The sequence below is a fragment of the Bos indicus genome, chromosome X, assembly GCF_029378745.1.
Source record: "Bos indicus isolate NIAB-ARS_2022 breed Sahiwal x Tharparkar chromosome X, NIAB-ARS_B.indTharparkar_mat_pri_1.0, whole genome shotgun sequence".
NCBI classification, from domain to species: domain Eukaryota; kingdom Metazoa; phylum Chordata; class Mammalia; order Artiodactyla; family Bovidae; genus Bos; species Bos indicus.
Genome location: NC_091789.1, coordinates 139,556,657 through 139,569,207, shown reverse-complemented (window position 1 = coordinate 139,569,207; position 12,551 = coordinate 139,556,657). Strand labels below are relative to the sequence as shown.

General features: G+C 44.5%; 1 protein-coding gene and 1 long non-coding RNA gene across 2 annotated transcripts in view; one reads left to right on the top strand and one right to left on the bottom strand.

The window, feature by feature from the left end:
* Positions 1-6,689, bottom strand: part of GPM6B (glycoprotein M6B) — a 161,051-nt gene extending 154,362 nt beyond the window's left edge. Inside the window, exon 1 of the mRNA XM_070783535.1 lies at positions 6,562-6,689. Coding sequence (XP_070639636.1) covers positions 6,562-6,565 — 4 coding nt within the window. The 5' untranslated portion in view covers positions 6,566-6,689. The remainder of the gene's footprint in view (positions 1-6,561) is intronic.
* LOC139180921 (uncharacterized) lies at positions 6,558-12,289 on the top strand. The gene is made up of 2 exons (XR_011565114.1): positions 6,558-6,646; positions 11,269-12,289. It is a non-coding gene; the product is annotated as an uncharacterized lncRNA (long non-coding RNA).
* The last annotated feature ends 262 nt before the right edge of the window (positions 12,290-12,551 follow it).

Here is a 12,551-nt window from a genome sequence, read left to right as displayed (position 1 = left end):
CTTTTTTCTCCGAGACAGAAGAAATTATTCAACAGGACCTTGTACTTCTATTATAACTATTTATCTGCATCTCTGAAATAACAGTGGTGATCTGAGGACAGCACTGGGTCTTGTTTATTTTTGCTTCAAGATTTAGCACAGTACCTGGCTCATCTGAACAGGACTCTGTGAATGCTTGTTGAGTGAGCAGCTGTCTTAATATTCCCTGAAAGCCTTCACGGTGATGGCCACGTAACCGGAACTCAAACACTTAGAAAGGGGCACATACCTGTTGCATGGCACGGCAATAGGTGTTCATTTAACCCAGTTACACAAGTGGAGAGTGGAAGCTCAAGACCATTGTTACCTTTTAATCCTCAGGGCAATAATGAATTACACTGAAACAAACTGTTTCACTCCAAAAATTTTGTGCACTTCAAAAATCTGACAAGAAGGAAGTACTTTTCACCAGAGAGGAAAATATTTTATAACATCAAAAGAAAAGGCTAAAGGCAAAAAAAAAAGTAATGAAATAAAATTCACACTGTTCTTTAAATTGTTTTTGTGTCTGTATATGCCTGTAGCAATCAATTTACTTCGAAAGTGACTTCAAGCCCTGAAATTCTGTTATTCTGGGCTAATCTGTGCTCAATGTATTAATGTTATTAAAGAATAATAATTAATGTCATTTGCACTAGTTAATTTGTTCTAGTTTATCACAGTTTGTCATATATAATTTTATATGCCTTGAAATCTATACTTTTATAATGCAGACAGGCCTTAATAAAATCGATTTTATATGATAAAACCCTTATCCTTTTAACAAATACTTGTGGAGTACCTATGTCAATTATTTGAGTGAACATTGGGATAAAACAATGAGTAAAGCAATCTTTGTTCTTGAAAAATTTGACATTTGAACAGAAAAGACATAAACACTAACAACCCAGCTAATGGGAACCAGAAAAATCATGTTAAAATGTTAAATGGATAATATTGGCTTAAAGATATAGTAGGAGTCCTCTTACCAATGTTCACCTAGTGGATCCACCCAATTACCCAATATTCTCTATTCTTTTTGTAAATAATACTGGGCATTGCCCACAGAACTTGGTTTCTAGGCTACTCTCCAAGACATCTATGTATATACTGCTTCTCCCACCAGTTGAATTGTGTACCTCAGAAGTCTATCATATTCTCAAGTCTGTTTATGCCAGCTGTACTTGTTACTAGAATTATGACATTTAATTAGGTGTTACACAAGCTAATAAAATGAGCTCCAAAAATAGTTTTTTATTTCTTTGAAAACCAAGTTGATTGGCTTTGAAAAGCCTTAAGAGATGAGTCACTTCGAAAAACAGTTGCCAGAGTAAGTAGGGGCGAGAAAATTTTAAAGGTTTAAGAGGAGTGGGATTGTTGATCTACAAGGAATCTGCACACAGGTTGGTTCTCACTCTACTTTAAAAGGATCAAACTGGAAATCAAAAGCCATTGAATTCTGGCTGTGTATTACACGGAAGTCTTCAAGAATTTCAATCAGGGTTCACACTCAAAGACCTTGACTTTGCAACAAAATACTGGTGAATTCATATTTAAAGTTAAACAAAATGTGTAAGATGGTTACTGACAGTGATTCACCCCTTTGGCATTTTCAATAAACCATCAACTACTTGACCCCGGATGCAGCCAATAAGGATGTCCTCTAAGAACCCCTTGGAAGGATCAAGTGGTTTGGGCTAGAGGTTTTGCTAGAGCAAAAAGATACTCAATAATTAATTACTTCCTGTTTGTCACAAACCACACTCTGTGCTATTGGACTAGAGCTTTATGCAAAATTTCCCCAAGACTTGAAGGGTACTCTCTCCCAGACCCGAGGGTGGGCTGTTCCTAGGTCTTTAGACTCAGACAGAGGGAAGCGAACCATCCTGGGACTATTTCCTGCCCAGCTGATCTTCAGGGTAGCATTCTTCGTCTCCACCTGTATCTGAATTCCTGAGCAAACTGCCAGAAGCAAACGTTATATGTGTGGGTCCTCGGCATGCATGCTTCCTTCTGACTCTGGCCTCTGAAGGTGGCCTGGGCCCTGCATGTAGAATCAAGAAAGGCTCTCTGATGAGGCCAGCTCTAAAGATAAGAGGGCAGGAGAAGCTAAAGCTGGAGGCCCTCAAGTGGGTGAACACTACGGCTTCCTCCGCTAGTGTCTTTCGGGGATGGCTGGGTGTCCTGTTGGCGGGCACATCAAGATCCTGGCATTCAATGCAACGACCAATGATGCCTGTGATGCCGGCTTCAAGGAAGCATGTGGTGTTTAAACAATTAGGAAGCTGTTCTGTCACGTTTGTCAAGCCTAACGTGACCCTCTTATTTCTTTTTTCTAACTTACATCCTTTGAGAGGGCAGTTTTGGGGAGAATGGATACATGTATATGTATACCTGAGTCCCTTTGCTGGCCACCTGAAACTATCACAATACTGTTAATTAGCTATGAAAGTGAAAGTGAAGTCGCTCAGGCGTGTCTGACTCTTTGAGACCCCGTGGACTGTAGGCCACCAGGCTCCTCCATCCATGGGATTTCCCAGGCAAGAATACTGGAGTGGGTTGCCATTTCCTTCTTCAGGGGATCTTCCCGACCCAGGGATCGAACCCAGGTCTCCCGCATTGCAGGCAGATGCTTTAACCTCTGAGCCACCAGGGAAGCCCTAACTGGCTATATTCCAACATAAAACAAGAAGTTTTAAAAACAGAAAAACAAGAAAGTACATCCTTTTAGATCTGTAAGGGCCCGAAGAAATGATTTTATCAAATCCTTTTACTGTATAGTAAACTGAACTTAAGAAATGAAAATGATTTACCCAAGCTCACATGGCAAGTTCGTGGAATTCCTGAGGCAGGCATCCCAGCCTCAGACTTGCTCTGCTTTCTCTATTTGCTTGCCTTGGGGACTACCAGCTCCAGTACCACCAAGAGCTTGCTAGAAACACAGAAACTCAGACCCCACCCAGACCCAGAGAATCATAATCAGCATTTTGAACAAGATCACCAGATGACTTGCCTGCACATTAAAGAACAGCTCTCAACCCATGTTTTTAATGCTGTTTAGTGAAATGATTGACTGTGTTTAAATTCATAATCCTCATAAAAACTTCCTTATCACAAAAACAGATCTAAACAACTACTTCGTTGTTTTGCTATATCTGATCATTTCACATATAATTTTCATTTAAAATTACAAGCAACTAATGAAACAAAAGTGGCACTTCTCAGATGTGTGCATGCTAAGTCACGTCAGTTGTGTCTGACTCTTTGCAACCCCATGGACTGTAACCCACCAGTCTCCTCAGTCCATGGGATTCTCCAGGCAAGAATACTGGAGTGAGTTGCCATTTTCTCCTCCCGGGGATCTTCCCGACACAGGGATCGAACCCGCGTCTACTGCATTGCAGACAGATTCTTTATCACTAGCGCCACCTGGGAGGCCCTCTCTCTGGATACATGATCCATATTCACTCTGGGTGGATAGTCCACAAAAGCCTCATAAGAGATTATTGCAGGGAGTCCATTTAGTTGCCATGTCTTAGGGTCTATAAAGTAACAGGTTCAAAACTCTATTAGGCAACCTGAGTTGCTATCAGAGAAAACCAGAGTTACACTGAATGAGAGAGTGAGATGAGAGGAAAAGAGAGAGAGTGAGCATACACATGCACAATGGCCAAATGTGGAACTCTTCAGCCAGTGAAATACTTTCAACTGCCTCATTTAGGTGGTGTACTACATACAAACAGTACATCATGACATCTTCCCATTGTGCAAAAGAATCCAAGGTACTGAAGAGTCAAACACACGTCAAACATCAATTGGCTCAATGCATTTACATGAAATGTCCAGAACAGGCAAATCTATAGAGACAGAAAGTAAATCAGTGTTTGCTAGGAGTCTGAGGAGGTACTTCTAATGAGTACAGGGTTTCTTTTTGGGGTGATGACAATGTTAGCTAGTGGTGGTGGTTGTACAACTTTGAATATACTAAAACTCACTGATTTTGTGCACTTAAATGTGTGCATTACATGGTATGTGAATTCTATCAACAAAGCCATTAAAAAAGTCAACTGGCTCAACAATTTTTGAAAAGCATGCTTTCTTTTAAGATGCACTGAAAGATAAAGCTGTACACACATTGCTCATTATTTTCTTTGTCAACGTAAAGATTTTAAATACCTTAAAATTTGAGTCCAGAGGAACTTTTATTTTCACAAACCTCACCCAGTTTACCAGTAAATGAACTGATACCACATTAAGGAAGTGACTTATATAAGAATCAAAGTTCCAGCCAATGGACAAATGGTCAGAGTTTTCCCAGCATTAAATCACTTCAATTAAAACATTCATTGGGGTACGTTCAGTAATTAAATACATCTGGAAAAATAAAACCAGTTCACGGCCTTGTGGTGTATTTACCAAGAATCTACCAAAGGAAATCAGTATGTTTCCTTTCTGGCCTGAGGGGGACTTTTTTTTTTCTTTTTTAATGTAAAAGCTAAAAACTAAAACCAAGGAAACTGCCAGAACCAGTGAGGTATGCACAAATTAACATAAATTGGCAATTGAAGTGTAGAAGCAACAATTGTCCAAGACACAAAGTACTTCCTTGAGAACAGGCCTCTGGTTTGGGCTTTTGCTTCATGAGAATCTGGGGAACTTCCACACCTACCTAAAAATAAAGCCCGCCCCCAATTAGGCCCTGGGCACCGTGAAAGCCATTCCCAAGAAGGTCCCCAAGTGGTAATTCGACGCTCAATTTCTAACCGGAACAAATCCGAATGCCTAGGATCAAAAACAAAAACAAACAAACAAAAAAAAACAGAAATAACTTTATTTCAGGAAAATTAGTTAATGCCTTCCTCAAGCTGGCACTTTTGTGCAACTTCAACGTCTTTGAGCCAAGCATTGCTGAAATATTGATAGTCACAGGACATGACTAGTTGGAACCTTTGATACTGGGAAACATTGAGGACAGGAGAAGGGGACGACAGAGGATGAGATGGGTGGATGGCATCACCCACTCAGTGAACATGAGTTTGAGCCAACTCTTGCAGATGGTGAATTGGTATAGGGAAGCCTGGTGTGCTGCAGTCCATGGGGTCACAAAGAGTTGGACACGACTGAGCAACTGAACAACAAGTAGGAACATGAGATACAGGTCATGCAATTCTGCCCTTTTGTAGAAGGATCTTATCCTAGCTCACCCCTAACTTTTTGGCAAGAAATTGTCCTGGTGGATTCACGGACCTTATTTTCTTTCAGATTTTGATCACCTAGTAAATTTATAAAATAAACCAAAAAATGAAAAAGAAAAAAAAAAAAGGTTTAACTCTAAAATTCTTTGAGCTTCCTTTTAAACGCAAAATCATGTGCCCTCCTTACAAACCCTCACCAAACGTTTGCTCGGTACAAAATTACCACCCACGCCATCAACAGCACAGGGACTGCAGGATGGGGTAGGGGGCGGGGGCTGGGGCCCGGTAGGGAATGCCCAAGGTCTCCCCAGGGGCTGCAATGGTTAAATTCACTGACTCCCTCATTGGAATGCGGATTCCGAGGGGCTCCTTGTGACAGTCTTTGTGGCTTTTGCGGCTGGAGCCTATCAGCCACGAGAGAAGGATAACAGAGCAGGCAGGGGAAACCCTTTCCCAGACACATTTTTCGGGGGTGCAGCGGAACGAGGTTGATTTCCACCGCACTCTTTAACGAGTTTTCCTAGAGACACAGCGTCCCCGTATAAAACATGTTGCAGGATTTCGGGGGTGTCCCCGTGTAAAACATGTTGCAGGATTTCGGAGGTGTCAGGAGGTGACAGACACAATCTTACAGCCTCCTGCTCTCCGCCCCGGGCCAGGTGGGAGATTTTGTAATCTCCAGAGCTCGGCTTTTTTTCACCCCGACTAGTCGATTCCCCAACTGCCTCGGACCCCGCGGGGCACATAGGCTCCACCTGCGCCCCAGGTTCGCCTTCTGATAGTGGAAACGGGGGACAAAGAGCCTCGCCCTCTGTCCCGTCCTGTCCCTCTTCCCTTCCACCTTCTTGGTTTCAAGGCTCACGGTTCCCAAACGAGCTCACGGAAGACCCCAGGCTTGGGGAACTGGGCGTTGATTTCAGGTGGGCTTAAGGCGAACAAGACCCCGGCAGGGTGGGACCGGATCAGACTCGCAGCCGGGAGATCGGGGGACTGGAGAGCGTCCCGGGGAAAGGACCAGGAGCAACTGTCTCTTACCCCCTGAAAATCACAGCAGGAGCCCGCAGCCCGGGACGCTCCGTCCGCCCCCTCGGCTCCCCTCTGGAGGGTCCCGCCCGTCCCCTCCGGCGAGTCACACGCCCGGTAGGGGGGCCGCAGTCGGAGTGGGGACGCCCCCGGGATGGGGCGGGGACACGCACCTGGGCGTTCGGGACACCTGCGCCGCGCCCCTCCCACCTGCAGCCTCCCCAAAACCGGCCCGGGTCGGGGAGGTGCCCCCAGGAGGCCCCACCTGAGCGGGGGCGGGGGCGCGAGGCTGTGGCCGGGGCGAGGGGCCAGCGCGTCGGCTTACCCATGGCTGGAGACGGGCGGGAGGCGCGGGCTGCGGGCGCTCGGGCTCCCGGGGGACGGACACAGCCGGCAGCACAAGTTTGCAGGTCCGGCGGGCACGTGCGCGGGCGGGCGGGCGGCGTTGGGCTGCGGGGCTGGCGGCTGGTGATCACTCCCGGCCGGGGTGGGAGCGCGGCGCGGCTCCGCCTGCACTGGGGGCCGGCCGCGCCGAGAGGGGGCCCTGACGTCAGCGCCGGGGGCTTTGTGCGCCCGCAGCCGGGGCCCCAACCGGGCAGCGCGCGCGCCGGGGTGGCGGCGAAGCGCGCAGCTTCCTCTGGGACCCCCCGGGCGAGCTCCGAGGGGCGAGGAAACCGGAAAAGCCAGAGCGGGGGATGGGGACCGAGGGGAGCGGGCTTAGAGGATCTCGGAGGCGCAGATCTGCGTCCCAGAAGAGAACTCTTCCAGCCGGAGGGGGCCTTGGCAGTCCTGGCCGTCACCCATTGTGCAGATAAAGAAACTGAGGCCCCAGAGGCTGACTCGAGGACCGCCCCCAGGTGCGCCCCGGTGTTTGGCGGCCTCGCCCCAGCCCAGAGTCCTGGAACCTTTGGCTCACGTGGGGGCGGCGGGAGCTAGTTCGTTCCGTGGGTCTCCACCCAGATTGCACATTAGAATCACCTGGTGAGCTTTTGAAACTCAGTTTCTTCTGGGCCTCAGCGGGTGGGACCAAGGCCTCCAAGCCTCAAAATCTCCCCAGCTGGTTCCAATGTGCGGCCAAGGTTGCCACACTGACTTACTTGTGGAAAACAAATGACTTAGAAGGGCACAGATGGCACTCTCCCATCTGAGTGGTGACTGATTTGGGGGTTTCCATAAGCCACCCGATCCCTGGAAGCCCACCCTGGAAGGCTCCAGAAGGCTTTGCCCACCCTCCCCAGACACGGCCTCTCCCAGTGCTCAGTCCTCCTGCTTGAGCTTGTAAGGGAATTAATGGTTTAACAGTGTCCAGATCTTAAATTCCTTCTGTCTCCTTAAGAGAAGAACTCTCCTGTCTGCAAAGGTATTAGCAACGCTCTGAGATCCCTGCAGTTTCCCCCTGGCTAATGCTTTGTGAGACATTTCTGAGCCTAACATTGCCCCCGATAGTTTATGTTGTGTTTCTTCATTGTTTTGAAAATACATCGTGTTACTTGAACAGAGGGTTACATAAACAGTAACAGTAGATAGTCCACTTAAGGGACATTTAAGCCTGAAGAAAGAGGCTTTAGGACTGAGAAAGAGTGGAGGAAACAAACATTTCATCTATTGAATTTATTGGATTAGGAAAGATTTTATCAAGGCAAAGCTCTAGAAAGCCTAATAATATTTTGCCCAAAAGGACAGAGATTTGTGCTAGGCAAATCACTGGCTCATTTTCACAGTCCCATGGGAACAGTCATGCCTAACCAATCTTCATGCAGTAATAAAATGGCAGGGAGCTCATAGGTTTAACTTTGTGTCCTGTTACAGGAAAGTAATCCATTTCAACCAGTGCTGAAAGCACGTGCATGCAGGAATCCAGCTGCAGTTGACAATAAGCGGGATCCCCTGCAAAGGGATAAGGGCAACAAGCAGTTGGTTTAAGTCCTGATTTAGGGAAGAGCATTTGATTTGGTTGATTCCTACATCTTGGGAGGCTCCTAGGAGACAAGGAACACAACAGAATGGGACTTGGGCACACAGTCTGAAATAGTATTTTGGCAAGATATGACCTCATTCAGCCACTCTGGAAGCAAGAACTCTAAGGCTGTATGCACTGAGATGAAAAGTAAACCCTTTGGTTCACTTTCTGTCATTCCCTAGAAGTCTTGGATTTTTTTTTTAACCAAAGAAAAGAAATAACAGCTGTCCAAATATTGGAGCCAGTCACAATGGGATGCTGTGATTAAAAACCAAGTTATAGCCATTGTGTACACAATGTCAAAGGAAAGCCACATTTTAATAGAAACTTTTACTCACTCTGGAAATGTCATGGACTGATTTCAACAAGCAATTGTCCCTAAAACCCTTAAGAAAAACAAAACAGCAGTTGGGAAATTAGCAAGGCTACTGACAGGGTGTACAAGATAGCTAATATGCACATTTGACTATTAGTCTAAGAAATGCTCTTTTAAAATAATAAACCATTTTTCTCATATAACTAAAACCTTTAAAAATAAAGCAAGACTGTGTTGCCAGTGGAAGAGTAAACTGGTAGATCCTTTCTGGAAAGATATTTGGCAGGATGTATCGAGAGACTTAAAACTATTCATAGCCTCTGGCCTAATAATCTGCTTCTGGGACTCTCTCTCCTAAGTAACTCATGACTGTTTCAGTCAAAATTAATGTAAAAAGATATTTAGCACAGAGCAAGATGTAATAGCATGTCAAACAATAAAAACAATAAAGGAAGCAACAACTGTTTGATAAAAGGGGTGTGGTTGCATAAATTACTGTTGATCTAGCCCCGTGGTTCTCAGCTGTGGATGACTTTGTCCCCCAAGAGACATCTGGCAACATGTGCAGACAGTTTTAGTTGTCACAGCTGGGGAGAGGGTGCTACTGGCATCTAGTCGATGGAGGCCAGGGAGGCTGCTAACATCCTACAGTGCTCAGGACAGGCCTTACCACATGAAAGAAAGATCCAGCCCCAAATGTCAAAAAATAGAGACATATACACAATACTGTGTATAAAATAGATAACTAATAAGAACCTACTGTACAGCACAGGGAATGCTACTCAATAATCTGTAATGACCTATATGGGAAAAGAATCTAAAAAAGAGTGGATGTGTGTATAACTGAATCACTGTGCTATATACCTGAAACTAACACAACACTGTAAATCAACTGTAATCCAATACAGATTTCCAAAAAATTAGTGCTGAGGTTGAGAAACCCTGCTCTATATGACTAGATAACACACAGCCATGTTTGCAAAGAATTAGGTGGGAAAGTGCTCAGATATTTTTTTGTTGTTGTTGTTATTTTTAAAGCAGAATAAAAAGCTAAATGTACAATATAACCCTAGTCATACACATATATATGTACTGGGAAAGGCTGAGAGAAAATACACTATGGTAGAGACTGGTATTCACCAAACATCTCTCAGCTACCTGGCCACACAGCTGAACCACATTTCCCAGACTTCTTAGCAGTTAGGTGGGACTACATGTTGAGTTCTAGCCAATGAGGTCAGAAGTGACGTCCACCACTTCCAGGCGTCCCGGACAGATTCTCCAGCACATCATGTGCTTCTCGGCGCTTTCCCCTCCTCTCAGCTGGAATGTGACATTGACACCCAGCATGCCTTATGAAACCACATGTTGAAGATGGAATTGCCCCTGCCAGCCTGGGTGACTGAATGACTCTGTGGAGCAGAGGCTCACTCCTACCCAACACACTGACAGCCTGGAACTGACTTTGATGTGAACCAGAAAGAAACTGCTGAACACTGTGTTCAGGGGCTTATTAGTTTTAGCAGTGGCCCTACCCTTACTAATATATCAATATATTAATGTATACCAAAATATTGACAGGGTTTATCTCTAAGGATTAATAGAGTTTTTAGTTGTTTTTTTAATACCCTTTTGTGTTTTCCCAGATTTCTACAAAGAGCAAGATTACTTTCATAATGGGGGGGGAGTATATAGTTTTACCTTATTCCACAGTAGAGATACTCTCCTAATAATTTAATTTTAGACCATTAATGAAATCTTATTTCCAATGGATTTTATACAATTTGAGATCTTACTGACCTTCATTGCCTCATCTAGGAGTACAACTAATTATAAACTATAAGGACACATTTTGTCTGCCCTGATCTTTTGGGGGCATTTAACCACATGTGTGCATATCATTGCTTACTGCTCCATAATTACTCATGAGGCTTATCTCTCCAGCAAAAGTCTTAATATGCAGAATCCTGCTTTATGTTTGACTCTTAAAATCTCCTCTCAGCTTCTTGCTTCTCTAGTTACTTTCTCAGCACATCAGGCATAATTTCTAGCCTGTATAACCTTTTATCCTGTCACTCAGAAAGATGACTGCTTTTTTGGGACTTCCCTGGCAGTCCAGTGGTTAGGACTCCATGCTTCCACTGCAGGTTCAATCCCTGGTGGGGGAACTGAGATCCTGCATGTTGACTGATTTCTCAAACTAACGGGAAGCCCATGAATTGGTTTTCGATTTTTATAGTCACCTTATGACAAAGCAAAAAAAAGAAAAAAGACTGAGTTCTGTTTGCAGAACTAAATGAAAATATTAGTAAACTTTGACAATGTTTGACTCTGCCAATGAAAACATAGCTGATACACAGGGGGACATGGGAGAATATGAATGAAAAGGCAGCACTACTGATGTCCTCAGCTGCTCAAGCAGGAATCAGAAGATACAGTCAAACTCTGATGAAAAAACAAATAGAGCTTTGTGAGGGGGGATGACGTAGAGCCTCATCATTCATGTCAAGGAATCAGCAGATATTGTCAAAAGTTGATAAATCAAGAAAGAGAGAATTAAGCATATTATTAAGATCAGAGCCACTTGTTTCCAAGCCCATCAGATCTGACATCACTTATAAACAAACATGTATACTGTCCCTTTGGCACTCCACGAATGAAATCCAAATGAAAAAAAATATCAATATAACACCTCAAATGCAGTATAAAGAAGTAATTTAAAATGAATTGTATTTTCTCAATGTGTAAATATTCAGGCACTGGAAGATGGAGTGAAGTCATCTGATGGGCAACTGAGCTGCAGAATCGCCATGACTGGGACAGCTAAGACGCTAACCCTACTGAGATGTAGTGTGTTGGTCATTCAAATACCAAGGGCGATCCTGCCATCAGTGCCCTGATGTTCCAAAACGGTGAACAACTTGGTAAGGTTTTAAAAGAGACAAAGCACGTTTTTCCCTCCACTGACATGGCAATTGCAGTCCTGAAAAACATCTGTTTCTGAAAACCACCCCCAAATATCTTGTGTTTATATGTCAGATGTACTTATTTCTTAGTTACTGGTAATTAGAAGCAGATTTTTAATCTACATAAATGTCCAGAGGACATTAGCAAATCAATCAAGAAATGGGGACATTGTCCGAGACCCATCCTGGACCCACTCAATGCCAATAGTGCCCCCTCCCCCTCATGGTGACAGCCCCAAGTGCCCACACCAATATCCAAACTGTCTCACCTCCCTGTGTCTAGATTGTGGAAGCATCCCTCTAGCAACTCGAGCAAGAAAGAGTTAATAAGAGATTATCTCTTGGAGCAAGAGGATGAGAGGTGATGAAAGCAAGGTAACAGAGGTTGGATGGCATCATCGACTCAACAAACTCTGGGAAACAGTGAAGGACAGGGCAGGCTGGTGCTGCAGTCCGTGGGGTCGCAAAGAGCCGGACATAACTGAGCAACTGAACAACAACTTGGAGCAAGGCCATGCAATACTGTTTTTCATCAAGCCCTACTATTCAATTTAACTGTTACCACGTGTATATTATATATTACTTATAGACAGATATATAGGTATATATTCAAGTAAAGCACCTGTTTCCAGTGGGTGTTTAGTTCTGCACCTTCTGGGCTCCTGAGAACTTACTTCCAGACATACCCCATGTATATTGATAAAATGGGTATTATCATGGTCCCTACCTCATACAGTTGTTGTAGGGATTACAGGAGGGAATGTTAGTAAGACACTTAGCACTGGAGGCTCAATAAATGGTAGCTATTTGACGTTGTTGTTGATGTTATCTTTGCTATCTCTCCCATTTCCCCTGGAGAGGCTGAGGGGTCCCAGAAGGCAGCTTTAGGAAGAAGGCATTCCAAGATTTTGTGGTGCCAAAAGGGATGGAAGTGTTGGTCCCAATGTCTTCCTTATTTTTTTAGGCAGGTAAGGGAGCCCTCATTTGGCTCTACATCTGTACCAGAGGCGGAGAAGGCAATGGCACCCCACTCCAGTACTCTTGCCTGGAAAATCCCATGGACGGAGGAGCCT